General features: G+C 30.1%; 4 protein-coding genes across 4 annotated transcripts in view; 3 read left to right on the top strand and 1 right to left on the bottom strand.

Moving 5' to 3' along the window:
- The window catches only part of LOC109595835 (pikachurin), a 104472-nt gene extending 88320 nt beyond the window's left edge, over positions 1-16152 (top strand). The window contains exons 5-10 of the mRNA XM_020011260.2: positions 4711-5045; positions 8767-9164; positions 12020-12172; positions 13284-13465; positions 13812-14135; positions 14210-16152. Coding sequence (XP_019866819.1) covers positions 4711-5045; positions 8767-9164; positions 12020-12172; positions 13284-13465; positions 13812-14135; positions 14210-14477 — 1660 coding nt within the window. The 3' untranslated portion in view covers positions 14478-16152. The remainder of the gene's footprint in view (positions 1-4710; positions 5046-8766; positions 9165-12019; positions 12173-13283; positions 13466-13811; positions 14136-14209) is intronic.
- Positions 16153-16346: 194 nt separating this feature from the next.
- LOC109595815 (protein phosphatase 1 regulatory subunit 42-like) lies at positions 16347-17856 on the top strand. Its single transcript, XM_020011239.2, has 4 exons — positions 16347-16504; positions 16556-16858; positions 17035-17389; positions 17437-17856. The coding sequence occupies exons 1-4, from the start codon at positions 16379-16381 to the stop codon at positions 17652-17654; spliced, it is 1002 nt and encodes a 333-aa protein (XP_019866798.2). The 5' UTR covers positions 16347-16378; the 3' UTR covers positions 17655-17856.
- A 1237-nt stretch (positions 17857-19093) lies between these two features.
- LOC109595804 (vacuolar fusion protein MON1 homolog A) lies at positions 19094-20969 on the top strand. The gene is made up of 4 exons (XM_020011228.2): positions 19094-19504; positions 19563-19763; positions 19818-20061; positions 20118-20969. The coding sequence occupies exons 1-4, from the start codon at positions 19206-19208 to the stop codon at positions 20829-20831; spliced, it is 1458 nt and encodes a 485-aa protein (XP_019866787.1). The 5' UTR covers positions 19094-19205; the 3' UTR covers positions 20832-20969.
- A 1578-nt stretch (positions 20970-22547) lies between these two features.
- LOC109595809 (pre-mRNA-splicing factor 38) lies at positions 22548-23645 on the bottom strand. Its single transcript, XM_020011233.2, has 2 exons — positions 23080-23645; positions 22548-23021 (listed from the first exon to the last, which is right to left on the bottom strand). Exons 1-2 carry the CDS (start codon positions 23545-23547, stop codon positions 22590-22592), a joined length of 900 nt encoding a protein of 299 aa, XP_019866792.1. The 5' UTR covers positions 23548-23645; the 3' UTR covers positions 22548-22589.
- Between the last annotated feature and the right edge of the window lie 3207 nt (positions 23646-26852).

Here is a 26852-nt window from a genome sequence, read left to right as displayed (position 1 = left end):
AATCCGAAACTGACGTGTTTCGGATTTTTTAAATATTCATTTGACTATTCCATTATATATGTACAGAGTGTCCCAAATTTTTTATGAGTGCTCACTTACTTTTGACATATTTTGAAAAAGTTTTTTTTTATATTTCTTTACACGTTTTCAAAATGTGAAAAATACATAATTATCTCTAAGATATAAGGATATTTCTACCTAAGAAAAATACTGATTTATGTATGCTTCATAGACAACAACATAAAATATCTTGAGATTTACCAAAAATATCATTATCCGGTATTTAAATTAGGATACCCATTGATTGTCATAATCCCTTGTAAACAGTGAGGTATAGAGTAAAGGAGATATTGGCAACGGTCGTTAGATATTAAATTCCACAAATCTTCATTAGTAACCACTAATCTAAATTTGATGGCTTTTAGTGTTTTAATCCACACTCAATTTCGTTCCATAAGTTTTCAATTAGATTTAGATCCAGACTTTACGCTGGCCAAACGAAAACTTCAACATGACGTTTTCTCCCCAGTGTTTAAAAGTTTTTATAGTATATCTAAGTTTTATTTGGAAAACGACGAACCACGTGATTCTATACACATTATTTTTTCATTCAGATGATGCCCTACTCTACATTTTTTATTTGTCTACTACACAAGAAAGGATTTCGTTCACTAATTCTTCTAATTTGTCTGTATATATAAAGGAGTTTTTTGTTAAGACGTTTTATTAGTGTACATTCAATTGAGTGTTTATTAATAATATTGTAACCATTTTCGAGAGCATCTTGAGCTTTTAACGATGTCAGCAATATTTAGGCTTCGATTTCATTTTTATTACTGTTTCCCCCTTCTCTGGATCGTAATATTTCTTTCTTCCTACTGAAAGTGAGTTGTTCAAGAAGGTAATGTCAATCCTACTAAAAATAAATTCTACTATTAGAAGGATTTTGAAATAATCTCACAAGACGTAAATATATTCAATTTATAATATAATAATGTATCCGTCGTTTTTAAGATGTATTACAAAAATGCAAAAAAAGGTTAGAGTATTGAAATATGTTTTATATGCTTACTGGACAAATTTTGAATCCTATCTTACAAAATGTATAATTTTAAATTTAGTGTTATTTTCTGGCATCCGCTTTAGTTTACTAGACAAATTAATATATCACCAAATATATATTTTTAGAAACCTTTTCGATATTTTAAAAATATTCAAAGAGGGTTTCCATTTCAAATAAAAAAATTGCACATATTATTTAACAATTTGAGAGTTATTTCTTAAATAGTTTTACCGTTTTTCAAAAATATTTAAAGTATAGAAATTATATTATACCCAGAAATTAAAAATAAATAAATACGAAAAGTTAATGATTATAATTTTTTCTTGTTTTTAAGTATAAATGAGATGAACCTATAAAAAAATTAATTATTTTTTACATAATTATAAAAACTTTTTGATTACAATATAAAAAATCCTCGTCCATTTTAAATTGTGGAAAAATAATTGAATATAATTTACGTACTCAAATAAAAAATGCTAAGTTAATAAATAATGGATATCCAAATTCACGTGTTTGTATACATGAGTAAAATGTATGTATTGTGCGAGAGTATTCAAAAACTTTTTCAACATAGACCTACGTCGTTAATAGTATGCGTTTGACCATAAAACTGTTAAAAATAATTAACCACATTTCGAGATTAATATAATTGACAGTGATGTAAATCATGGAACATCATAAATACTTTATGCAAACAAAATTGTCGTTTCGGATAACGCCGTTAAAAACAACATGGAAATGCTTTTACCGAAAATGGAAAAATAGCCGGTGTAATTATTATTGTATTTTCAACTAAGAACAAAAACACAGCGTCGAAATGAAAATGCTTGTTTGAATATTAATTTCAAAACCGCACAATGAATCATATCGTGGAAGTTTTGCAAAACTAGGTCTGCATGTGTAATATCGTATGTTTAATGAAATATGGATTTTGCAAAACGAAAATTCGTGTTTCACTAACCACCGCTAGAATTTTTGGTCTAAATGCGTAGCTTTTTTTGAAAACGGTCACGTTCTTTAAAGTTAAACTTACGTAACGAAGTGAATGTGTTATGCAAGCAGTTTTAGACAATTAAAAGTGGGCTAATATATCTTTTACCAAACTGTATCGTAATGTTAGATATAAAACTGACCTGAGACATTTTTCCTGTTATCTATCTAGACGCGACCCTTTAATTATAAAATGGTACCTAAAATATGTGTCTGGTAGTACGATAGTAACATTTTATTAAAGGCAATATTTCACTATTACACTATTACCCAACGTGATTACACGATTACGAAGGAGACCTTTATGGCAAGAAACGTTTAAAATTAATTGCATAACTCGAACGTTGCTTGAGACGATAAAATAAAATAAGAATTTATTATACGGCATGTTTTTACCTTCTGTGCGAAGACATTTTGCCGAATTATTTTAGAGCTAAGGAAGTTTTAATTGAACTAAAATGCAAATGTTCTTCTTGCGATGACGATTAATATAAATACCGAAAAACATGTTGCGCAACTAAATTTACATTTTTTTGACCACATTGTTCCATCACGTCTGCTTTTGGAGATTGAAATACCGGAAAAACTGTTTTATGGATATTTCAATCTATTATATCGTACGTTTAAAATGAGACAAACAACTTGATTGTATATGCAAATTGAATGTTTAAACTCCGATGACAAAAGCCAATTGTCAAATAAATCCATATATGCTGCTACAACAATTTATTGTCGATCTCTGGCCACGCTCGTAGCTTACTACTCCACAAATCTGCATGTTGAGAATTTAATTATGAACTCAATTATTAGAGAAAAATAATTGTAAACTCTGTAAACACATTTGAATGAAAATAAAATTCCTGTTTTCTAATTATTGCTTATCCTCCTTTTGCGTATTGTTGCTTTAATTTAAAAAAAAAATCTAGTTTATGGATTATTCTAATTTTATGATAATCACAGTCACATATTTAGTGTTGCTCAAAAGTAGATAAATAATTTTAAATAATTAATTTGTTTACACCATTTTTGGATTAAAAAAAAATAAGTTAACAAGCAAAGATTATTGCCAGTGAAAAGTAGATAGACAGATAAAAATATCATATATTTTTAACAATAATCAGTATTCAAAAAAAAACTCAATCTTATTATTTTTTTGTAAAATAGCCATCTGCTATCAATTATATCATGACATCTGAGTGGCACTGGTTCTAATAGTTTATTAATAAGATCACGGTTAAGTACTAGGTACAATTTTCCTCTAAATTCGTAAATAGTTCATTCTTATTGGGTTCTTATTCCCAATTTTCCTGACAATAATTTCCTATAAGTTTTCTAAAAGATTAAGTATTGGAGATTGAGATTCAAAACTGGATTATTTTCTTGTTCGAAATGTACTTTACCAGCTTAGAGATATATTTCGGTCTATTATCCTGTTGAAATGCATACAATATGTGTTTAATATAAGCTGTTTGAGAATATTCCAATAAATAAATCTGTTCATAATGCATTGAATCATATAAATGGAACCAATAGCGAAATCTTCTCCATGCTTGTTTGCTTGTTTCGTGTATCAAGACAAATCACGGAGGAAATTTCGTCACATTTAATCTGGATGTTAGTAGCAGAGCAGTGAGAAATTGCCTTATTGATGCAGGACTACATAGCCGAATTGAGGTTAAAAACCACTGATATTATAGTAAAACATAGTGTCCCGTCTGGCATTTGCAAAATCGCACTTGTCATGGACTCATGGTCAGGAAAAATGGAACACTGTTCTTCAGAGTCACAAAAGTAAATTAAATTTGTTCGTATCGGATGGTAGAACATTTGTAAGGCGACCAATGGAGCAACAATACCATTTTAAACATCAAATTCATACAGTTAAACATGGTGGCAGGAATATTATGGTTTGGAATGCCTTTTTCGATCCAAAGTTGGACCTTTTATTCAAGTGGGAGCTAAAATGGATGGTTTTCATTGCAGGAACATACTAGAAAACACCATGTTTCCATTTGTCAAGGAACAAATGCCACTTCGTTGGATATTTCAACAAGACAACGATCCCAGACACAGGTCTAAAATTATTAAAGAGTGGTTTCTAATGAAAAACTTAACTATGCTTGAATAGCCGCTTCGGTCTAAATTCTATTGAGAACCTTTGGGAAGTATTAGACCATCGCACCCGAACAAAAAAACACCAAAAGCAAACAAGAACTTCTTCAAACCATACAGGAGCAGTGGCAATCAATGAATCGATCTTAGTAAATTAGATTTGTTCAGATTTCCAACAGAATAGAGAAAACATTAAGTTACATTTGTAACAAGTAAATAAATATTCCGCACTTTTTTCCACCACTATATATAAAATAATATAAATATAAAATTTAATTTTTATATACGTGTATAATAAAAATGAAAAGTGAGACAACACACATTCTAAGACTTCATTTTTAAAATCACAAAACGTTTCGGGTTTTCCTTATTTTCAATGAATTTTATTTTAATATTTTTATAAAAGTCCTTATCGCTAAGGACGTTCAGAGTGACCCATTTGAAAGCAGTTGTAAATGTTATTTTATTTATTTGAACACTAATACACCATTTCTTATGATTACTGAACGTAACACATAGACATTCATCGCCTGTTTTCTTTACAGATTTGACTGTGGTTCCGGCGTCGGAGTGGTCCGATCCGAAGAAACGGTTTTATTGAACCAGTGGAACCACATAACACTGTACAGACATCGATGGGACGCGTGGCTCCAATTAAATTCCGGCAAACACGTGCAGGGACGAAGTAAAGGACTTTTCTCCAGAATAACATTTAGGGAACCCCTGTTCATCGGCGGCCCCGGCAATACAACGGGATTGGGTGAAAAACTACCCGTTTCAAAGGGATTGAAAGGATGTATCAGGCATCTGGAAGTCAATGATCATCCGTACAAATTTGCACTCGAGCCCAAGGGAGAGACCACCAAAGGATATGGAATTGGTAAGTTGTACTTCATGTTTTAAACATATTTTTATATTAAAAATATTGTAAAAATTCTGACCAACAGTAAAAGTTAAATTTTTGTCGGTTACCCACATCACCTAATAATATGGGACTCAAAATAAAGTTAGTATTTGTTGAGTTCGACCAAATCGGAAGGATGTATATTGTATTTTATTATGTGTAATGAGTATCGGAAACTAATGAAAAAAATATACATACGTGGACATCTTAGACAAAACAAGAAATCATATTATAAAATATTGCAAAAACGTAATAAGTTGTTTCAACTAGATTTGATTAAAACTTCACAAAAATAAATAAGGCCATCTGACGAGACAAAGTTTCCTTTGCCACTCAAAACTTCCCCGTAAAAGCATAAAACCTTTATAACTATTCAAATATTAAAATCGAGTTCTTCTAGAAAATAATTCGAATAACTGAATACGTTTTACGGTATTTGAATTTTCAGTGTATTGAAATATTTGATTTGTTGTGTATTAAACATAGTTTCATATTGAAAGACTTTTGGTAACAGTTTAAACATAACAAATAGTTTTAAATTATATTAGAATACTTTATTTCATGATTGATGGCCAGAGAAATAGTTCACATTTATTATTTATTGTTAATTAGGAAATGCACACCTCTTGTTAAATGCCAATAAATATTTTATATTTTTTTAATATACAATTATAAATACATTATTCGGTTTTTTCTTAAATCAATATACTTAAATTAAATCTTAAACGAAATAAATATGCAATGTGACCGATCATAGAAATGACACACATTTAAAAAATATATATTTATAAAATATTTTATACATAACCTTAAAATTGTTAATATTTTTTTGGATATCCTGTGTTCATTATAATCGACTGTAAACAACGAGACATTCAATGAATTATCAACAATGTTCGGTTAAAATTAAATTCAACGACTCTTCAATTAATAACCATAATTCATCTTAATTTGATGGTTTATGAAGTTTTAATTGAGACTTCATACCGTTCCCTATGTTTACAATGGGATTTAGATCCGAACTTTACGCTGGCCAATTGAGAACTTCAACATGATCTTTTAACCAATTTTGAACAACTTTGGACACATGCTTCGGATCAATATCATGCATAATAATTGATACATCTCTATACATGAAACTGTTCATTTTACCAATAATTTTCTGTAATGGTTCTATATCGTGTGAAGAAAAGGAACCCAAACTGTTTCCCTCATAGTGTTTCAAAGTTTTTAAGTGTATCTAGGATCGAAACTTTTATTTGGAGGATGATATTGTTTACCATCTAATCCTATTCTATAGAACTTGGGTTCACCACACCAAAATAATCTTCGCCAAAATTAGTTAATAATATATTTTTGTGCAAACTTTAGTTTTGTTCCAATATTCTTATCTGATACTATTAGTGTTATTCAAATACATCCTTGCATTCAGTTGACGACTGACTGTTCTATTAGACACACTGATATTGTATGACTTAATTAATTCATTTTTATTTGCCTAAAGAACCTGTTTTTCTGATTCTTCTGATTTGTCTGTCTATAAAAGAAGTCGTTTTTTATTAGGACGTTTTCTTATTATATTTTCAATTGATTATGTTGTTTATGTTTGTTAACATTATAAACCATTTTTTGGGTACATCAGTTTTTAATAATGTGAGCAATATTTAGATCTCCATATTTCATGTTTATTATTATTTCCCTCTTTTCTAAAATACAAAATTTCTTTCTTGTCACTGAAAGTGAGTTATTCAATAAAATAATGTAAATTTTAGTAAAAATAAATTCTTACTATTAAGAGTATTGTTAAATAGTACCATAGTAGTAAATATATTATGTACTATTTCTTTAGCGAATCAAATCAGACTAATATGTGTGTTTAAAATAATATCTTCGTCGTTTTTAAGATGTAGGAAAAAAACATGAAATATGAAAATATATATTTTTATCTGCCTGGACAAAATTTCAAATGAATGCCATTATGAAATAAATATTTAATTTTACATTTTGTGCATTTTGATCCCCACTTTATGTATTAACTAATTCAATATTAAAATGTACAAAGTGGCCAAATTATAGAGGTCATCAGACATATCTTAAAAACTGCTTGTGAAATAAAAATAGAAAAAATACTATTAGTTAGATTAAGTTTATAAAATAACTGCTATAGGAGTTAACACCGCTAATTTATTAGCTACATCTGAATTTAAGATATTTAATTTTTTATCCTTAGAATATTTGCCATATTTTTTATTTAATTTATTTTTATTTATTCTTCCTCTTAAAATAAAATAGACCTAATACGTTAAACACTGAAAACTATAAAAGTCGATAACTTCACTTATTAAACTCAAATTAAACCCTCATATAAAAACATGAAATTAGTCTTATGTTAATAAAAAGTAAAATCATAATTATATTCTGTCAACATATATAATACGAATAAAATAATAAATGATGTGACACATTAAAAACACAAATTATTCTTCCGAGACGATCTTTACAATAAAAACTCCACTCTAAAAACAAAATTACGTTTAATTTACTTTAATAATAACTCCACAAGTACTGAAAAGCATATAAAAACATGTTGTTTGATGCAAGCTTAGTATGTTCCCTCAAACACGGCGCGAGTGTGATATATTACGGCTAGACTTTTAATCAGCTTTAAACTCAACCGCGATCACAAACCTGCTTGGTTTTACAAGTTATGTGCAGTTGTGACAGTTCCTGTTTTGCGCTGCCTGTTCCACATTTCGTTTCGGTTGTTTCATTAAAATAGCGAATAACTCGAAAAATTCAAACAAAACTATAACACTCAACGGTATAAATTTTGACGTATTAAACACAAAAACATTCGGAAATGATTATCTGAGTTTGCACTGCACAAAATCTGCACACGTACATTTTCGTATTTCATATTTGCCACGCAAAATATTAATTGACAACTTTTAGAAACCTTGCACTCATTCAAACTTGTAAATTAATATTGCTCTTTTTCTTAAAGGCACGACATGATCAAAGATGAAATTAAAAGCTAACAAATTGAAAGTACACATTATTTAATTTTAATTTTGGAATTGAATGCAAAGGGCAAGTCATATAAATGTTCTTTTACTTTGTGCAGTCACACGCTTTTGATGTTTGTTTATTGGGGTTCTCCTTTAATCATTCTTCTGTTTGCTTAGAAAATAGTACACTTCTCAATTATTTTATTTATATTCCACTTAAAATTATCTAGTTTTACCATAGTTAACACTACTAATTATGAAGTATATAAGGTTTATTTAAAATTTAAAACTAAGATTGATTTATATATTGTTATAATTATTATTACTGAATTTCATTTAAAAAATGGCTGCCACACTATATATACACGAACATCAATAATAACGAATAGAACAAATTCTTCAGCCATTGTCTAATTTTTTTGAAAACCTAAGATAAATTCTGGAGTGTAAAATTCAATTAAAATGTCAATTCACACGGGTTTTATCGTTCACCAAAACTCGGTCAACTGAAATAGGCTTGAGAATGAGCCTTCACCTCGGTTCAACTGGAACGAATAATCAGACCACATTTTATTTACATGCTTATTGATTTTATGGATTCTAATAATGAATATTTTATAGATGTTAATTACAAAATTACACATTTAGAGTACATATTCAAAAATTCATAAAGCGGTTATTGTTTGCAGAGGAGTGTACTGCGGATCGATGCAGCCGAGTACCGTGTCAGCACGGTGGAAAATGCCTGACCAGCGAAACGTCGGCGGTCTGTCTCTGTCCATTGGGTTTCTCCGGCGATCTGTGCGAGATACGGGTCGATCTGCAGGTGCCTTCGTTCAACGGGTCCAGCCACTTGAGGTACCGCGGCCTATCGGATGCCGCTCTCACCTGGCTCGACCTGGAGATCATCTTCAAGCCGACCGCCCCCGATGGATTGATGATGTACAACGGACACCGACTGGATGGTATGGGTGATTTCATGGGTCTGTATCTGAATGATGGATTTGTGGAGTTCGCTTACGATCTTGGTACCGGCTCGACTGTTGCACGGAGTCGATACAGGGTGTCTTTGGGCGAGTGGCACAAGGTAAGTTTTTTATTTTAAATTTTATTAAATAGAATTAATAAAAATTAATTACATTAATCAAAAATCTTCAACAATTGGATTTTTTTACAAGAAATTTGCTAGGCAACTGTTAGTGTTCTGACAAACTTGGATGGCCACGTCACTGCTTGTCATTCTGACAACGCTGATTAACTAACGTCACTGCATGTCAGAAAATTAATAGTTGCATAGAAAGTATTTAAAATACCAAATAGAATATTTTAAAGGTAAATATTTCGAAAACGATCACTCAATGCAATGCAACGGTTTCAACTTTAGGTGTCGCAAGAAGTATTTCCATTAATCTACAACAAATTTTGTTCAAAAAGGTAAAAATAAGTAATGGTTATTTAATATTATCAAGACTAAAATTTTAATTTCAACCACCTGTATCTTAGTTAACTTTTGAATTAGTGACAAAAGATCTTTTATAACTAATTTATATTGATTTCTAAAAAAGACTTTTGAAAAATATTTTTTTTCCGAATCTGCTTCTCTCTAGGCTTAATAAGAATAGTCAAGTAACTGTCACCGATAATAAAAGTCGACATGTACATTATTGAACATAATAGAAGCGACTTTTATTATACAGAAATGTTTAGACGTTTTATAATTATTTTATTTTTACTATATTCGGTACCGAAAACTATACAAAGGGTAAAAAATAATCTATGCTGAATAAAACCCTTTTTTTTCTTCAGTAGACCTTTTTGATGGAGATTCTTAAAACGTCAAAAATTTATTGATCTTATAATATTGTTTAACAGTACTAAAAATTTATTTCTGTTTGTAAAACCAAATAGATAATTTTTCAAGAGACATTAAAATTTGTACGATTGATCTTTATAAATGTGGTGTAAAGCAAATTGATGTCCTTCGCAAATTATTTGTTTCAAAATTTATTCTATCAACTGTTTTCAATTCGTGGCAGAGTTGTAAATCTCAAATGAGGTGAGTCACATCAAATATCGAATCGATAAAAAATCCGTCTTTGAGTTTTTCTACAATTAATTTCTTTTCCAACACGATATCGAGTCAAAACATGCTGCACAAATGGTAAATGAATGGTTGTGGAACAGCAAAATTATTTTAGAATGGCCAGCTTAATCATCCCACATAAACCCCGTGAAAATTTATGGGAAATGGAAGATTCGAGGCAAGAAATTTAAAAATCATGACGATATTTTTCAAGAGATTCAAAAGCATATCGTGTTCCAAATGTTTATTATTTATTTTTCTAATACAGTTGGATGGCGATGATTAAAGTGTTCCTATATTAATTATATTCCCTATCACTCACCTACTCCTCAAGTCAAAGTTTTTTTATAATGTATTAACATCAACATTTGCTATAGTAATTTGTACAGACCTCAATCAAACTTCTAGAAATTTTTACAAAATAATGTAGACTGACTCTAGTTCTGACAACCTCACTCAACAACAGAATTGCATTTCATCAATTTATGTCCATCCACTGAAAAAATGTGATCAATTAGAAGAAACAGAATTAATTATGAAGAAACTCCAGTCAGGAAAGACGTGACAAAAATAATAATGAAAAGAAAAAAAATAAGAAAAAATCAACCACAAAAAAGACGAAATCCAACGCCACAAAAAAGAAGTATTAAATATTGCAAACTGTAGAACCAAGCATGCGTCGTTTTGTCTGATGAAGATTCTAATGACTCTCCTGATGGCCATTAAACAACGCAATTCATGTTTTTTTAGAATTTTAAATTTGCTACATTTGTATGATTCTAGATGCCAAGTGTCAAACGTTCAACTTGTTTGATGATTTAATTATGTTTAAATAGTAGTATTACTATAATATAATAAGACCAACAAGCGAGGTTTTTAAAAAAGTCATTTTTTTGTTAACGGTATACCCTATATTCGGCCATTTTTCGTTCATATATTATAATAACAGAATTTAATTTAACCTTAAGAATGATTATACTATTAAAACAACTGATTCAGTAAGATATTTATCATTTCATTTCAAATCGGCCCCAGCAAGGCTTTATTACCCTCCGCCACCTTAATATAAATCAATAATTGGAGAATTGAATTGCGTAAAGCACTAGAGTTTAACTCTGTAATTAAGCAAAACACGTCCCAACCTAATTCCGAACCTCACTAAAAGCATGTCAAAGAATTACGATAAAATAACAAAAAGGACGAAATTTACCCGAGGCCTTTTGCTGTTGAATAACTTGTCTAAATAATTGTAATCCGCGTCTAGATGGCTGTTTATCGATTCTAGAGGTAATTAGAAGTGAAATTACTTACAATATTGTTTCAAAGTAGTTAAATAAGTCAAAGTTCGAATCAGAATATTCTAAACAGAATTAATTAACAAAGCAACATTTAAGCAAATATGAGTGTTTACGGTAGGTTGTGCAAAATGAAAAAGAGAAACTCTCATCACGGCCGTAAGTCGCTTTTACTGCTTTTGTGTGCGGATTTATTTTCATTAAATTACTCTAATTTAAATTTAATTAAAAATGCAATTTCTGTCGTGATGTTTTTTAATTTTCCTACCTCACGTTATTTACAGTGCACGTGTAACCAAATTTATTATTAATAAATAATAAATTTGTTTTCTGCAGATTCACCGAACGTTATCGGATAAATTCCATTAAAATTAAACACAATCGAATCAATGGTTTTTTGTATATTCTATTTTGCTAAAAATTGCCCTCTGAATAAAATATTTTCTCATTTTTAATTTTCGAAGTTTGTACATGTAATCTTTGACTCAATCGTGCGTGTAAAATTTAATTAAATTTTCAAATAATCCATGCTCATATTTAATTAATTTTTGGCGTTTGTTTCAGGTGAGGATATCACGAACGGGTCGGCTGGCTATTTTATCGGTGGACAATCATCTCCCTGTGGAAGTTCTGTCGCCTGGAGCCTTTACCCAACTTTCCCTACCCCAAAATTTGTATTTAGGAGGCGTCCCCAACTTCGGCATCGTCTCGCCTCAGGTATTCAAAGATTACTTCCGCTCAAAAAAATATATAATCTAATCTCGCTTAAATTATCGTTAAATTATCCAACAATTCGTTTTAATATACGCACTCTCCGTTTCTGCATCAGTTGGGTAAATATATTCGTAAAAAATTGCCTGTTTTACTTGTACCGTTTTCGTGCTGTGCAATAATTGGATAAATAATAATTATTATTTTTTTTTTTGTACTCAGTAAGGAGGAATATTATAGTTCGTTGTAAAAATACATATTTAATTAAAAAGTTGACTCAATAGCAAACTATTTTGTTGACGTTCTTGCATATTTTGTACGGTAATGACAGGCAGGAAAGCACCAAAGTTTTTAATACTGTTGAAAATTATCTGCCTTAAGAAAAAGTTTGAATAAAACTCCAGAAGTTGGTCTTCTGTGTAAAGCTTGTTGTTTGTATCCATTTAAGTTATCAGAAATAAGTTATTTTAATTAATTTCCATGACAAGATGTTTTATAAGTAATCGTTTAAACGGAGTATAATTCTCTTGGGGAAATGAGATTTAACTGCACTTCAGTTCCTTGATAAGCTCATTCTGTTATGGTTTGGAAACATCCCAGTTCAGTATTTACACATTGTAATAGTTCTATTTTTGAAATATATGATATACTAACTGAAATTAATTTTTTTAGACTTTTGTACACCTTAATTATCTATTTTATGGTATCACATAATGTGGCTGGCTCATTTAAGATGAAAATAACCTGATACTTTTTTTATTTATAAATCGATTTTAATAATTACACTGAGCGTCTTTTGTACATAAGTTTACCAATATTGCAGTTTTAATAAACAATATAATCTTCTGCATAAATTCACCAATTTCCTTCGGAAATTAATAAAACAAAATTAATTAAAATTAAAAAAAGGAAATATCTTCATGCAACCTTCTTCGGATCACTTGCAGTGATTCCAAACGTCTACACGAAGCTTTGATGTAACTTCTAATTATAATTAAGTTTTCATTAAAAATGAGACACATTGAATTTTTTCTTTCTCTCATATACAATCAATTGTTCGTTCATTTTTGAAATATTAGAAAAAGGAATTATTAATGTTAATAAATTAAATCTTTAGGTAAGAGTAAGAACGGCATTCGTCGGATGCGTGCAAAAAGTCCAAATCAATGGACGTCTAGTGGCAATTTTGGCGGAAGCGTTAGGCGGCGCAAACGTCGACAATTGTCCGCATCCCTGTGTGGCCAGACCTTGTGGTGAAGACGGCGAATGCGTTCCCCAATTGGACTATTTCACCTGCAGGTAAAGTATTTAATTAATTTGTCTGGCTGCCCTAGTCAGTATATTGTTCTCATCGACGGTGTTAATAGCTCAGGGTGTTTAGTCCGTGATGTATGCAAGTTGATGAATTTGCGGCTCGCCTCACTTATTAGAGGGTTAAACATAATAACAAAGTGCTGTTGGTGTAATACATGTTTGGGTGCTTGGTAATTCGGGTAGTCAAAATTACAGTAAGCGCCGATTTAATACATTTATTCAACAATAATTAAATATTGATTTTTTATACGCATATTTTTTACTAAAAAACACTTAAATTAAACAAAATGTTTTGTTCAAAAAAAAATTAAACTAATATTTTTTTTAACAGATGCAAACCAGGGTACAGAGATCACCTATGTTCCCGTGGACCTCCAGCATTCCACGGCACCAACAGTTACTTGCATTTGAACGACGCAGTCACGCTGGACACTATATCAACCGATCCTTTGGACGTGAACGTACGATTCAAATTATCCTCGGAGTCTGGACTCCTTCTCTGGGCTTCGACAACGGGCAGCTATTTATCCTTGGGTCTAGAAAAGGGTGCGTTAGTGCTAAGGTACAGCGTCAGAGACTCGGATGAAGAAATCAAGGTGGTTTACAACTCAACGACAGTCCATGATGGCTTATGGCATCGAGTTAAAGCAGTAAGGTAGGCATCAACTAGACGATTCATTTAATCGAATTTAATGCACATTTTAAACTTTAACATTTCTTTAATTTCAGAGATGGATCATCTGGGCTTTTGGTGGTGGACAACGGTCCAGCTATAACAAGACAATCGGTCGAAATTACGGAAAAATCCAACTCGGTACATGTACATGAGGAGGAAGGGTTGTACGTGGGCGGAATGCCGGTGTCAGCCCTTGTCCTAACGAGGTACAAAAACGGCGTAAGAGGATGCGTCGCCGATTTAGTGATCAATACGGATTACCATCTGCAGCTTATCAATCACTCGGAAATCGGACACAATGTGGGAGAATGCGAAGTTTGAAGCCAATAATTCCATCCATTAACGTTGGACATACAAAACAATACAAACTTAAAGTCAATACATTGCGCTTATTCGATGACATGAAGCATCATCGCACTTGGGTAAAAAATGGCGCCCAACATGGGGCCTAATTTTTTTAGTGGAAGTGTACATTTATACTGTTACCTATCTGACATTTACGTATTTAAATGTGTGATTTCAGAGATTAAACATAAGGCTGACTACTTTGAGCTATTACGATGATTTCTAAGGATATGTGCGATGATAATTGTGCCTTGACCAATTCCTACTTCAGTCACGTATAGCAACAGTTCTTCATTCAAGAGAAACTGCTGGTATTCGATAAGACAGGGGTTAATAATTCTTGACGCCGTATCTTTAGACCAAGTCTTATTAAAAATAGTTGTGTGTATAGTCCGCTAAGTGAGGGCCCACAAACGAGGACCAGTTAGCGGATTTTTAAGGATTTGTGTTAGGATTGTAGATAGTCAAAAAACTATGGATAAGGATTGGAGCTTTTGTATCTTTTCATTTCTTTTGTATACTTCGCATGGGAGGGAGGTAACAGAATTTTTGCAAGTATGCTCACACTACGGCATCCAAATCAAACCTGCACAGGCCTTGGTATTACCAGAACTAGAATGCAATCATCATCAATGAAATCAAAACTATATCGAATTATAAAGTTACTATTTATTTCCATTTCATTTCTTCATTCTAATTAAACTAAACTCATTATCTTCTAGTTAAATGGTAAATTATATGTCTTCTTAAAAAAAATACAATTACTGATGTGTGCACCAATAAAAATATTTATTTCAATGATAAGGTAGAAAACTTTTAAAAATACTTACTTTCGGAATATTTTATGATTGCACTTGTGTTGCTTGTAATCATTTTAGGTGTAACATGTTAATGTTAATGTACTATAAACATAAAAAATATAAATATAGAGTTTCTATAAAATGTTGCTAGTCATTGGCAATAACTAATAAAAATTATAATATTAACTCTGTATTAATATTTAATTTATTGAGCATAAGACTAAGCTCGATAATATAACTAAATAAATAATATTTTAATTTATAAGAAGTGTCTATATAAAACAATTACTGTATCAAATCGATGGAACATTGGTTATGCTAATAACAACTACATTTTGATTTCATTGAAAGCAGATTTTTCTACAGCTGATAATATTCGAAAAAAGAAAACACCACTTAATTAAATAATTTAATTATTATGTTGGCTTTTTCATAATTAAATGATGTTTAGCAGTATTATTTCGTTTTACGTGGTATTAAAGTGCCTGGAATTAATTTTATTCTACTTATCCATACATCGAGCTATTTGAATATATTTTTGTAAAAAGATTTTTTAAGAGAATCGTACTGACCACGCAGCACCGAAATATGTACGGAGTGAGCATGCTTCCATGCACAAAAACGCACTGTTCATATCATATAGTTTTTAGTAATGATGACACGAATCAGCAATCGCAAATGCAGTGTTGTTGTATCTGTCAGCTCTGTCCCTTGTCCGCTCTTCAATTCGCAATAAAGTAGGTACTAATCGGTCCAGTGTAAAATTCACATTGTTATATATAACTATGTATATGAACCTTCATTTGTACAGGTAGTTTAATTTGTGTGTTAATAAACAAGTCGCTTTTAAACATGTAGTTTTATTTCCTTCCAATAAATTAATATCCTTACAGAATGAAAATGAACTAACAAAATATATTGAGAAAATCATATAGATATAAAATACACGTAAAAGATCCCTTTACCAAATTCATTGGGAATCCACCATTATTGATCAAATATTTCTGGTATCATGGTAACAAAATAAACATCTTTGACACGAAATTGACGGAAAATAAATAGTGTACAGTCAGAAAAATGCTTGAGGAATACAAATTTACCGATAATTTATCCACTACAAAGAAAAAGATGCCAAAAAGATATCCAACCAAATTTAGAAGGATTACGCATCTACACATGCAAGAGAAGGGCCTATATAAAATCGTAAGGAAAATATCTACCTTTTAATATAAGCATAAAACATGTTTCTTTTAGAATAATATTGTGTCATCTGAAGTGGAAGTTCTTTATCTCTTTGGTAATAAAATTACTTGTATCGAAAATTTGGAGAACATGCCAAACTTGGCAAGTTTATATTTGCAAAGAAACTACATTGAGAAAATTACTAATTTGACAAATTTAAAAAACCTAAAAAATTTGTACCTATCTCGTAATTATATAAATGTTTTGGAAGGATTGGACGATTTAAAAAAACTTGAAGAACTACATATTGAGAAACAAAACTTGGACCCTGAAGACTGTTTCTGTTTTGATCCAAGAACTATTTACAAGATTTCGGTACGTCACTTATATATACATCCAATATTTCCCGTATTACGTTTTTCTTAAGTACATATTTAAGATAATATTACAGAGTTCCGTTTAAAATCTAGAAATCACTTACAATGGTTAACATTGCATATAAAGTTACTAGATTTTAAAACATTTTAATAATAACCAATTTCACATTGTAGGGTACGCTGCGTGTACTAAATTTATCTGGAAACAGAATCACAACCATTAAATACTTGGCACCTTTGGTCAATTTAGAACACTTCGACATTAGTGACAACGAGCTTGAGTGTCTACAAGAATTAAGTGACATATTACCAGACTGGACGCAATTGACCGTTGCATCTTTCAAAGGGAATCCTCTGACAAGAATTCGCAGATACAGAGATACTGTGATTGCCAATTGTTACAAGTTGCAAACTTTGGACGATAAGAATATAACTGATGTTAGCCGTACATTCATTAAAAGGTTGGAAGAAGAGAAACTTTTTAATAAAAGGTCCAGAAAGACCTTAGATTTTTCCACCTTAATCCCAGGTAAATTTCAGAAAAAAATATGTTCTCTTTTAATCCAACATTTTTAGGTGTACCTAATAATTATCCCCATACTTTACACAAAGCAATCTCCGCCTCAATATTGAAGAACAACTTCAACGATTTATCATTTGATGAAACTCCTACGCAATACATACCATGGAAGCAAATGCCTAAACCATCTGCACCTAAACGAAAACCTAACAAAGTTAGGAACAACACCGTTGGAGGACACTTTAATGGAATTAATATAACCAACTACCCATAATATTTTTTTTACCATTGGACTGATTCAAAGAGTCTGTCCATCATCTACATGACTCCCGTTTCCAAACAGTGCCATTATATCTTCTTATACATGCAGTATTTTCATTATTTTCATATACACAATTTTTGTATAAATCAAGTCGACTGGCTAATTCAAATGTTGTCTAACATATATTTAAAATAAACTAATTGTATCAACAGTGTTTCTTTTTTAAATTCTTTGAATATATATACTGCTAGTATCTAAAATAGTCTATTACTTGTTGTTGGGTTACAAAATTTATATTTTTTAGTTTTATAACTTAAAATTAGAGTTTGGTTCCAATTTAAGAAAAAACTATAACAACGATTTTTTTATTTATTGCTAAAAGAAAATTTTAATATTTAGCATTTATGTACAAGTACTTGAATATCAACCTATTTAAAATATTTCCAAATAATATCATAATTACTTCAATATAATTACCTTGCTCTTATTTTTCCAAAACCTGTAGAGTGGTGTTATGAAGTGTTAAAATATTTGATTGAATTATGTTGATTAAATATTTATTTAAATTTAAAAAAAAAAACTATTCAATGACAGTTGTATATATAGCAGTAATTGTTTTATTAACTTTTATGAAATTGCACCGACATACGCAAAGAATATTGCTAATAATATACTACCAAATTTTTAAATTGCTATTGGAGAGTACTTTGTTTTTGTTGACGATAATGCTTCTTCGGATCGCTCAGGAACTGTACCCGAATGGCTCGAAACACGTATTGAGTATTGAGGCCTTACAACTTCCCCCGAGGTTATCTGAGCTAAATCCTATCGAACATACATGAGATATGCTAAAAGGGTGACTTTCGAACCATCAACACCTAAGACTACTAATAATCTAAACCTTCGAGCTGTGATTTCGCCGATATACCTCAAGAAGAATGAATAACCTAATAGAAGCCCTAGTTTATTCGGTAATTTCTGTGAATATTGTTTGCTGAGTCTAATTAGAAGAAAAATAGTACTTTTTATAAATATCTCTGAAAATAAGTTGAGATATTGATATTCTTAAATAGTTAGACAGATGATTTGATCTTCTGGACGTCGATGACAAACATTTTTTTATAATTTCGATGTTTCTACATCTCTATGCGGGATTCCCCGAAATTTTGATTGTATAAATAATTATCCTTATCGATAGCTTTCAATAATTCTAAAATAAACTATACATATTATCTATAAAAATATTTTCAAACTTTTATATTAAATAAAATAATGAAATTAATTACTAAATTAACGATGATTTTTAATATTAATAAACCATCGATAATGTTTATCTGTGTATTTGTTTTCACACGCATCTTATTTGAAGCCATTTAATCTACGGTTATTAATCTATGGTTATTTTGTTCTGTGGATTGTTAATGCCATGAAGATAGCCGAGAACTCGTTCCCAGATATTGAGAAAGTTTGACAGTCAGAAAATGGGAGGTTATGATATTAATATTGTTAATTAATTAAATATGTGAAGTGTTTACGATATCAAATTTTGATCAAATTTATAAGATGTCAACTGTGGAAGTGGAACCGGGGGCGGCACCCGAAAGTGTTTTGGTTACAACTGATTCTTGTGAAAATTTCGAACAAATGAGTTCAAGTTTGGAGGAGATTAAAAATTTAAATGAAATTTCACAATATCGAGAAGAGTCTAATTTGGACACAACCAATAATGAAAATTTTGAGGACACTAACAATTTCATTGAGGGTGGTAGTGATGAAGATGATTTCATGCACAACCATGAGTGGTCATCAAAGAAAAAACAAGTATTTGTCCTTAGTTTAGCAGGAAAACCTATATATTCGAGGTAATGTTAATTTAACATTGAATGTTAATTTTATAAGTTAGAATTTATGGTGTTTTAGATATGGCAATGAGGATAAATTAGCCTGGTTATTTGGTGTAATGCAAACTTTAGTCAGTTTTGTACAATCCTCGAATGATGACTGCATAAGAAGTATTCATGCAGGTGATACCAACTTTGTATTTTTAGTAAAGAAACCATTAATTTTGGTCACTGTATCCAAAACCTTAGAAAGTACAAATCAACTGATTTCACAGTTAAAGTATGAACACTCAATATACACAATTATTTATTATAAAAATATTTAAATTTTCAGTTATGTATTTAATCAAATCACAAGTACTTTAACACTAACGAGGTTGCTAAAAATTTATGAACAAAGACAAAATTATGATTTGAGAAGGCAACTTTCAGGGGCTGAGAGGTTTATAGATCATCTCTTAAATTTTACTGAAAGGGAACCGTCATTCATATTGGGAGCAGTGCAATGTCTTCCCTTAGCTGCATCTGTAAGAGACACAATAAGTTCTGCAATAACTGGAGCTTGCAGCAAAATTAAGGTAAAATTATTTTATTATTTACATAACAATTCAATACAATTTTATTTTCTTTCTAGAATTTAGTATTTGCAATTCTTCTTGCAAATAACAAATTAATAACTCTAGTTAGGATGAAGAAATATTGCCTTCATCCAGCTGATTTGCACTTAATTTTCAATTTGGTACAAGCATCTGAAAGTCTGAAGAATTCTGAAAACTGGACTCCTCTTTGTCTGCCCAGATTTGATTCAAGTGGATTCTTGTACTGTCATGTTTCATATCTATCTGAAGACTGTCAAGCCTGTTTATTATTACTAACTGTGGAAAGAGATGTCTTTTATACATTAAGTCAAGCTAAACAAGCCATTGTTGAAAAATTAAGAAGAACTAGTTGTCTAGAAGCTATCAATAGTTCTTTGTCTTCAAAAGAAGAAACATGTTTAACTGCAGGATTCCCAGAACTCAGACATTATTTATATAAATGTAAATCTACAGCCCAATTTTATCAACCTAGTTTAAGTGCACCATATACATTGGAAAAGGAGAGACTTCTAGAATTATATAAAAGAGCACATCAGCATTTGCATTGCAGTTCAAGACCTTTAAAGCTTGTATTTGAGAAAAGTTCAAATGAAGCTATCCTGGCTTGGGATACAAAAGGATTTGAACTGTATGTAATATTTGAGCCACTCATCGATACTACAAATGCTATTAATTTAGTTGGTAAATTATTAAATTGGATAAAGAAGAGAGAAGAAAAACTATTCCATCTTAATGCCCCAACATTTTAAAAATCTGTTTTATACATTAATTGTTTGTAAATAGTGATCTAAATTATTAATTTCTGTTAATTTTAGTATATATTATATAAGCTGTGATATTCACAATCCTGAATTGTTGTTGTAACAATATATAAACGTCAAGTACAATATGTGTTTTTTTTAATTAATAACTTGTAACAAAAAGTCGTAAAGTCTAGTTTTCTAATAATTCTATACCATAGTCGTCAATATCTAGTAGGAATCCGGTTATTCCGATGATGAATCACTAAGAGTAATCAACATAGACAAAAGATTCATGTGAACTTTATCACTGGACATGAATCTATAGTGGAGGCCACAGAAATGATTATTTTTATTGTTTTAATCGACACTTATCGTTCCATAAGTTTTCAATTTGATTTAGATTCGGATTGGATACATTGAGCAATCGAGAACTTCAACATTATTATCTTTTAAGCAACTTTGGACACATGTTTGTTTCGTCATTATGCATTAAACCACGATACCTCTGTACAGAAATCTCAAACCACAACGTTTCTTCCACCGGTTTTTAAAAGTTTGGTAGGTGTCTAGAATCCAAAATGTTCTTTGAAGAATATCGAACGTATTGTCATATCATATTCTATTCAATTTGAATACCCATGATTTCTTTACTAAAATACATCTTTGCTAGTTTTGAATATGCAATCGATGTCTGATTACTGTACTAGACTCAATTGATTCATTTTTTACATTCCTAATAGACAAGAAAGGATTTCGTTTATTAAGTTTTCCAATTTGTTGTTTTTTTTTTAAGACGTTTTTTTATAATTTCAAATGAGTGTGTCGTTTCATATTTGTTAATAACATTGTAAATTATTTTTCAGGAGCATCTCAAGCTTTTAACGATATTAGCATTATTTATACCTTGATTTTTCATATTAATTGTTATTTCCTTCTTCTTTGATGTGTACTGGCAAAAAGAACAAAAAATATAAAATATAAATAATTTTTTTAAACACTATTAAATATTTGTAATACAGTAAATTTAATAGTGTCTCGACATTATAAAATTTTTCGGATCTATTAAATTATATTTTCTACAATAAGATTTTCTTAATAATATTTTTAGAAGACGTTTTCTTGATATATGCAATTGTGAAGTAGACCCTGATATTATGACTGTCATGAAATGGAAACAGGAGCTAAAAGAGAACGTTTGATAAATAAAGTAAAAATATAATTTTGGTATTATTCACTGTACAATTATATTCTCATAAAATTTAAAATATATCATAGTTATTATTTACCCTAGACAGCAAATGAGGTATATTATTTAAGTCTTACATGTGTGTAATTAGTGGTCTACACACGAATTTGACTATAAAAGTCAATAAAAGACCTATTTTTACATCAAATGTTTTAGTACAAAAATAATATTTCTTTTAATTAATAATTTGATATTAGGTATAATTTTCCTGTTTTTAGTAGTTTTAACATATTTTTTGAGAATATAATACTAATTTAAGATAATAACTTTTTTTGGCTTTTGCGTCATTTTTCTGGCCACCAATACGTATTACAAAGTAAAATATACAGAGAAGTAGATCAAACCTTTATATATCATTCTTGACAAATTTTTGATCATTTCCAGAACGTAAAAATATAGTAAGTTAATACTTTATAAGAGATGTTACCTTAACTCCACATTATATTCATGTATAAAATTAAATAAAAGTACCCAAATATTTTTAAAAGTTTATTTAAGCGCAATATAAAATACAAAAATCACCTCCTCTTTCTGTCGTCATCCCGCTTTTTATCCCTCCGATCCCGATCCCTGTCTCTATCCCTCCTGTCTCTGTCTTTGTCTCTATCCCTCCTATCCTTCTCCCTGTCTCTATCTCTCTCCCTATTATCGCGATCTCTATCTCTCTCTTTGTCTTTCTTGTGTCTATCCCTGCTTCTACTTCCATGCCTTTCCCTTTCTCGGTCTCTATCTCCGCGATCTCTGGATCTGCTCCTTTCTCTTTTTCTGTCCTTTTCTTTTTTCTCTTTTTCTTTTGGTTGGGGTGTTTCATCTAACTGATATTTTGTATCTTCCTCCATTTCTATTTCTTCATCAAAGTCATCTTCTAGTGCTGAGACTTTGGCCTCTATTTCATTATTTTCTTCAAGAATATGTCTCTTCTGAATTCGCGGAAGTATTACATCACACACCTAAAATTTAAATACAAAATAGTTACAAGGAATAATGAAATTAAAAAATGAAACTTACCCTTTCTTCTCTGAGCAGTTCATCAATAAACTCATCCATGTGAATAAGCTCGAACTGGGCACTTCTGTTTTGTCTCCTTAATTTTCTGTTGTCATTATAAAGAGGCTCCAAATATTTGTAACAGTCAAGCGAAGAACCGGTCAAACGCATGTAAAAAGCACCCAGTGCCCTAACATATTTAAATTCTTCATTCTTGATAAATTCAACAACAATGTCTTTCTCAGGCTGAATTTGCAACATTTTTAATGTGAGACACAAAAATGGCGTTGGCTTGATATTGCCACCGAAAACTCCTCCAACGTATCGCAATTCCATAGCTTTGTCCACAAGAAGTTCGGCGGTAAGCGCGAAACATTCTTCCTTCCAATATTTCGAATCGTATATTCTGGATCTGATGATCTTTTCCACCAGGTACTGCGGGTTTGTACCGTGGATAGATTTGGCATCTTTCACAGTACGGTTCGCCATAACTAGAAAAGTTTATATCATTCACTCATTTCAACACTTAAAACACTTCGGCTTAATTTCAAAATGACAACAATCGAGGTAGGTTATTCTTCTACTTCTGCGTTTTGTGTGTCAAACTGTTTCGTTAATCTTATATTATACAGTTTTAAATTATTATAGAAATGTTTTTAAACCATCGTCGGGAATATATATTTCTCTTTAAATAATTAGCTAACATAATATGGTGGACCATACGTGTCCAAGATTATTTGTTTACGTGATTCTAAATTGTCGACATAAAAATGGCGGGAAATTTAAACTTTAAGTTTAGTATTTATTTCAGTCTTATCAATTCAAATGCTGGTACTATGAAGGTGTGCAGGTGGTTCAAATTAAAAATACTTCAGCCTTAAGTAGCCCATGAGATATCTCCGTACGTCTAACCAAATAATCTAACTTCATCACTGGATTAAACACTCCCTGAAATATCATCCTATTTTTAAATAAAAAAGTTAAAATCGGACAAAAAAAATTATGGGGGAGTTCCTTTTTCAAATAGGTCACAACGTAGATTAAAAAAATATAACATACAAAAAAGGATAATAAGTAAAATAAAAATAAGCTTAAATAGCTAATATAATAATATACAACTTAAAAATTTTAATAAATCAAATACACAAAAAATACTTTATTTATAAAAAATAAAATTTAAAATATAATAACTTGAGTTTTCTGTATATTGGTACATTTAAGCCAAGTCTGGATGGTTTTCTTCATATTTTCTTCAAAACATCGTTCAATATGTTTTGGAGAACTAAAAAATTAAAAAAATGTACTTAGTTATAATTACGTTATTGTATTAAATTAAGACTCCATCAAGAAAATTGAAAGGTTAAAAAATCATACAATTATACATGCTATTCGTCTATTGTCTGATCGAATACAAGCAAATACTAGGTTAAGCATTCCTAAAGTACCAAAAATAATCGAAATGGACCAAATTAGTTCCTATAAGATTATTTAATATTATTTAATGATAATCCGAGATATAAATTAGATATGTAAATTAAACAATCACTGTTTTATTAAACAGTATCATGTTAATCTCGTGTTTTTTTTAGATAAGTTTTTATTAATAAAACGTGATGCAAGTAAATCATAGATCAAGTTTAATATCAGTCATCACATAAAAGGTATCAAGATTACTAAAAACAATATTATGTGCTAATGTTAAACTTATGATAGTTTTATAAAACAAATTATATATCGACATATATTCCTGACCTAAAATAAATATATGGCATAGGGAAGTTCCGTACGCACCGCGATCTAGGTCTTTATGTCGGTCCTTTTCAATCTATTGACGTTCCCAAAATATTGCAGAATAAAATCTGGCTATCAAAATCATAATTTAAAAAATCAAGGGTCTACACTTTTTATGTAAATATCTGTTACTATGTTACAAAAATTAAATAAAAAATATGGGAAATCTCTACATATTAATACTTCATAATAATATATGAAGACAAACTGACACAAATTTCTTAATCTCATAAAAAATTGCCTTGCAGAATTATAAACAAATATGTTTAAGTTAAAACAGGAATTTATTCAAATTCTTTACGTGCTCACTGTTTATGAGCACTAGTAAAAGTCTTCCTAAACCTATGATTTAAAATTTAAAAAAATTGATGATTTTACTTAGATGAAAGAGATGAAACAGCAATGATGCCATTATTTTAACATTTCGCCTCAGTACCACTAGGTAAATAAGAAAAATCTGTTTTATCACTCTGATAAATTCTCCTTTGTTATAAATGAAGATTAACATTCATTCCTACACAGTACTTTATTGCCATGTAAAATTTGAAACATGTAGTATATATAAATATAAAGTTTTAATATAACTCAGGTTAATTTTGAAATTAAACAATAGAAATGCACACAACAAGCAAATGAAAATAATTCGATGACAAGGTTTACAGTTCATAGATTAGTATCTGATGAGATTAATTATTGACCTATACACTATCTGTCGTTATCTTGTGTACATACGTAAATATTTTTTGTTCAAAGAATGCCATGTACCGTATATTATAAAATTTTTGTAGCGAATTAAACAGGTTAAACGATGGTGTTTAATGTGCTTTGTTGCTGCAATAGAAATAAAGAAGAAATATCAGCTGAAACAATTAAAACAGGTAAGAATATCTATTAACGAAAATAATAATAAGTGATTAAAGTATGACACATCCGTTTACTATTTATTATTTCTACAAATCCTATGTGTGATAAAATTAAATATTTATATAATTTCACTGTGCTATTTGTGTAGGTTGAAACTATCCCAAACATTATGTCCGTGAGTTTAATAAAATTCTCCATAATATTACAAGAACCGTAATTGGAGATAAATTTTTATCGAAAATACTTTGTAATTAAAATAAGCTGTAATTAAATATATAGTTACATAAATCTGATTTATTTAAAAAATAATATAATGCAACAGAAAGATATAATCCTCGACATTTACGAAAACCTTTTACTTGCGAAGCCATACGTCCTATTTCGCTTCTTTAAAGTTTGTGATTCCCCTATAGCTTCTATAAGTAGTTATAGTACACAAAAATTGTCTAGTTCAAGTTCATGTTTTTAATATAATATCATAGGTTATATCTAAATATAATATTGATTGTGATTTATGTTTCAGAATCTCAATCCGACGCGGACCAAACACCACAAGACACTCCAATTGCAATAATCAGCAATAATCGAAATAGAACACATTCATTGTCAAGCATGAAGTCAATAAATTCATTTTACAGTGTCAAATCTGGCGACGGAGATTATTACAGTATTGGAAGTGACGATTCGTTTAAAAGCACTTAAAAATTAGTAGCCGTTAGGAACCAATTAAAACTACCTCAGTTGCTAAATGGATACTTATTAGAGGAAAATACTCTGTTATATAGAAACCAAGTTTTATTGGTGTAGAAAAATTGTATTAACTTTTAAGTTGTAAAATTAGCAGTATTATTTATATATTCCATCATAGTGTAATATAATTTATGAAAACTATAAAGATAATAATATAAATGTTGTGTTCTTATAGATGTGTGTACTCAAATTTCTAAAAAAATATATTCAACAATGTTCACCACACTTTACCATTCATCCTGTACTGAATATACACGTCCAACGCTAAAAATCAATCAAATACTACTTATTTTCTTATTAATAATTAGTTAAGTAATTATTGGTGTTATATTGATTGTGAAATACCATATACAACCACCAAACTAATTATATTTTATTTACTTACTTTT

Source organism: Aethina tumida, chromosome 1 (assembly GCF_024364675.1).
Source record: "Aethina tumida isolate Nest 87 chromosome 1, icAetTumi1.1, whole genome shotgun sequence".
Classification (NCBI taxonomy): Eukaryota; Metazoa; Arthropoda; class Insecta; order Coleoptera; family Nitidulidae; genus Aethina; species Aethina tumida.
This window is presented reverse-complemented; position numbering and strand designations above follow the sequence as displayed.

What these genes read in the sequence shown, in the direction of transcription:
- LOC109595809 (XM_020011233.2), bottom strand. Translation starts at nt 23,547, where the DNA reads ATGGCGAACCGTACTGTGAAAGATGCCAAATCTATCCACGGTACAAAC. An exon ending in AACTGCTCAGAGAAGAAAGG is followed by an intron (nt 23,022 to 23,079) that starts GTAAGTTTCATT and finishes TTTAAATTTTAG; the next exon opens with GTGTGTGATGTAATACTTCC.
- LOC109595815 (XM_020011239.2), top strand. Translation starts at nt 16,379, where the DNA reads ATGCTTGAGGAATACAAATTTACCGATAATTTATCCACTACAAAGAAA. An exon ending in AGAAGGGCCTATATAAAATC is followed by an intron (nt 16,505 to 16,555) that starts GTAAGGAAAATA and finishes TGTTTCTTTTAG; the next exon opens with AATAATATTGTGTCATCTGA. An exon ending in GAACTATTTACAAGATTTCG is followed by an intron (nt 16,859 to 17,034) that starts GTACGTCACTTA and finishes TTCACATTGTAG; the next exon opens with GGTACGCTGCGTGTACTAAA.
- LOC109595804 (XM_020011228.2), top strand. Translation starts at nt 19,206, where the DNA reads ATGTCAACTGTGGAAGTGGAACCGGGGGCGGCACCCGAAAGTGTTTTG. An exon ending in GGAAAACCTATATATTCGAG is followed by an intron (nt 19,505 to 19,562) that starts GTAATGTTAATT and finishes ATGGTGTTTTAG; the next exon opens with ATATGGCAATGAGGATAAAT. An exon ending in CAACTGATTTCACAGTTAAA is followed by an intron (nt 19,764 to 19,817) that starts GTATGAACACTC and finishes TTAAATTTTCAG; the next exon opens with TTATGTATTTAATCAAATCA.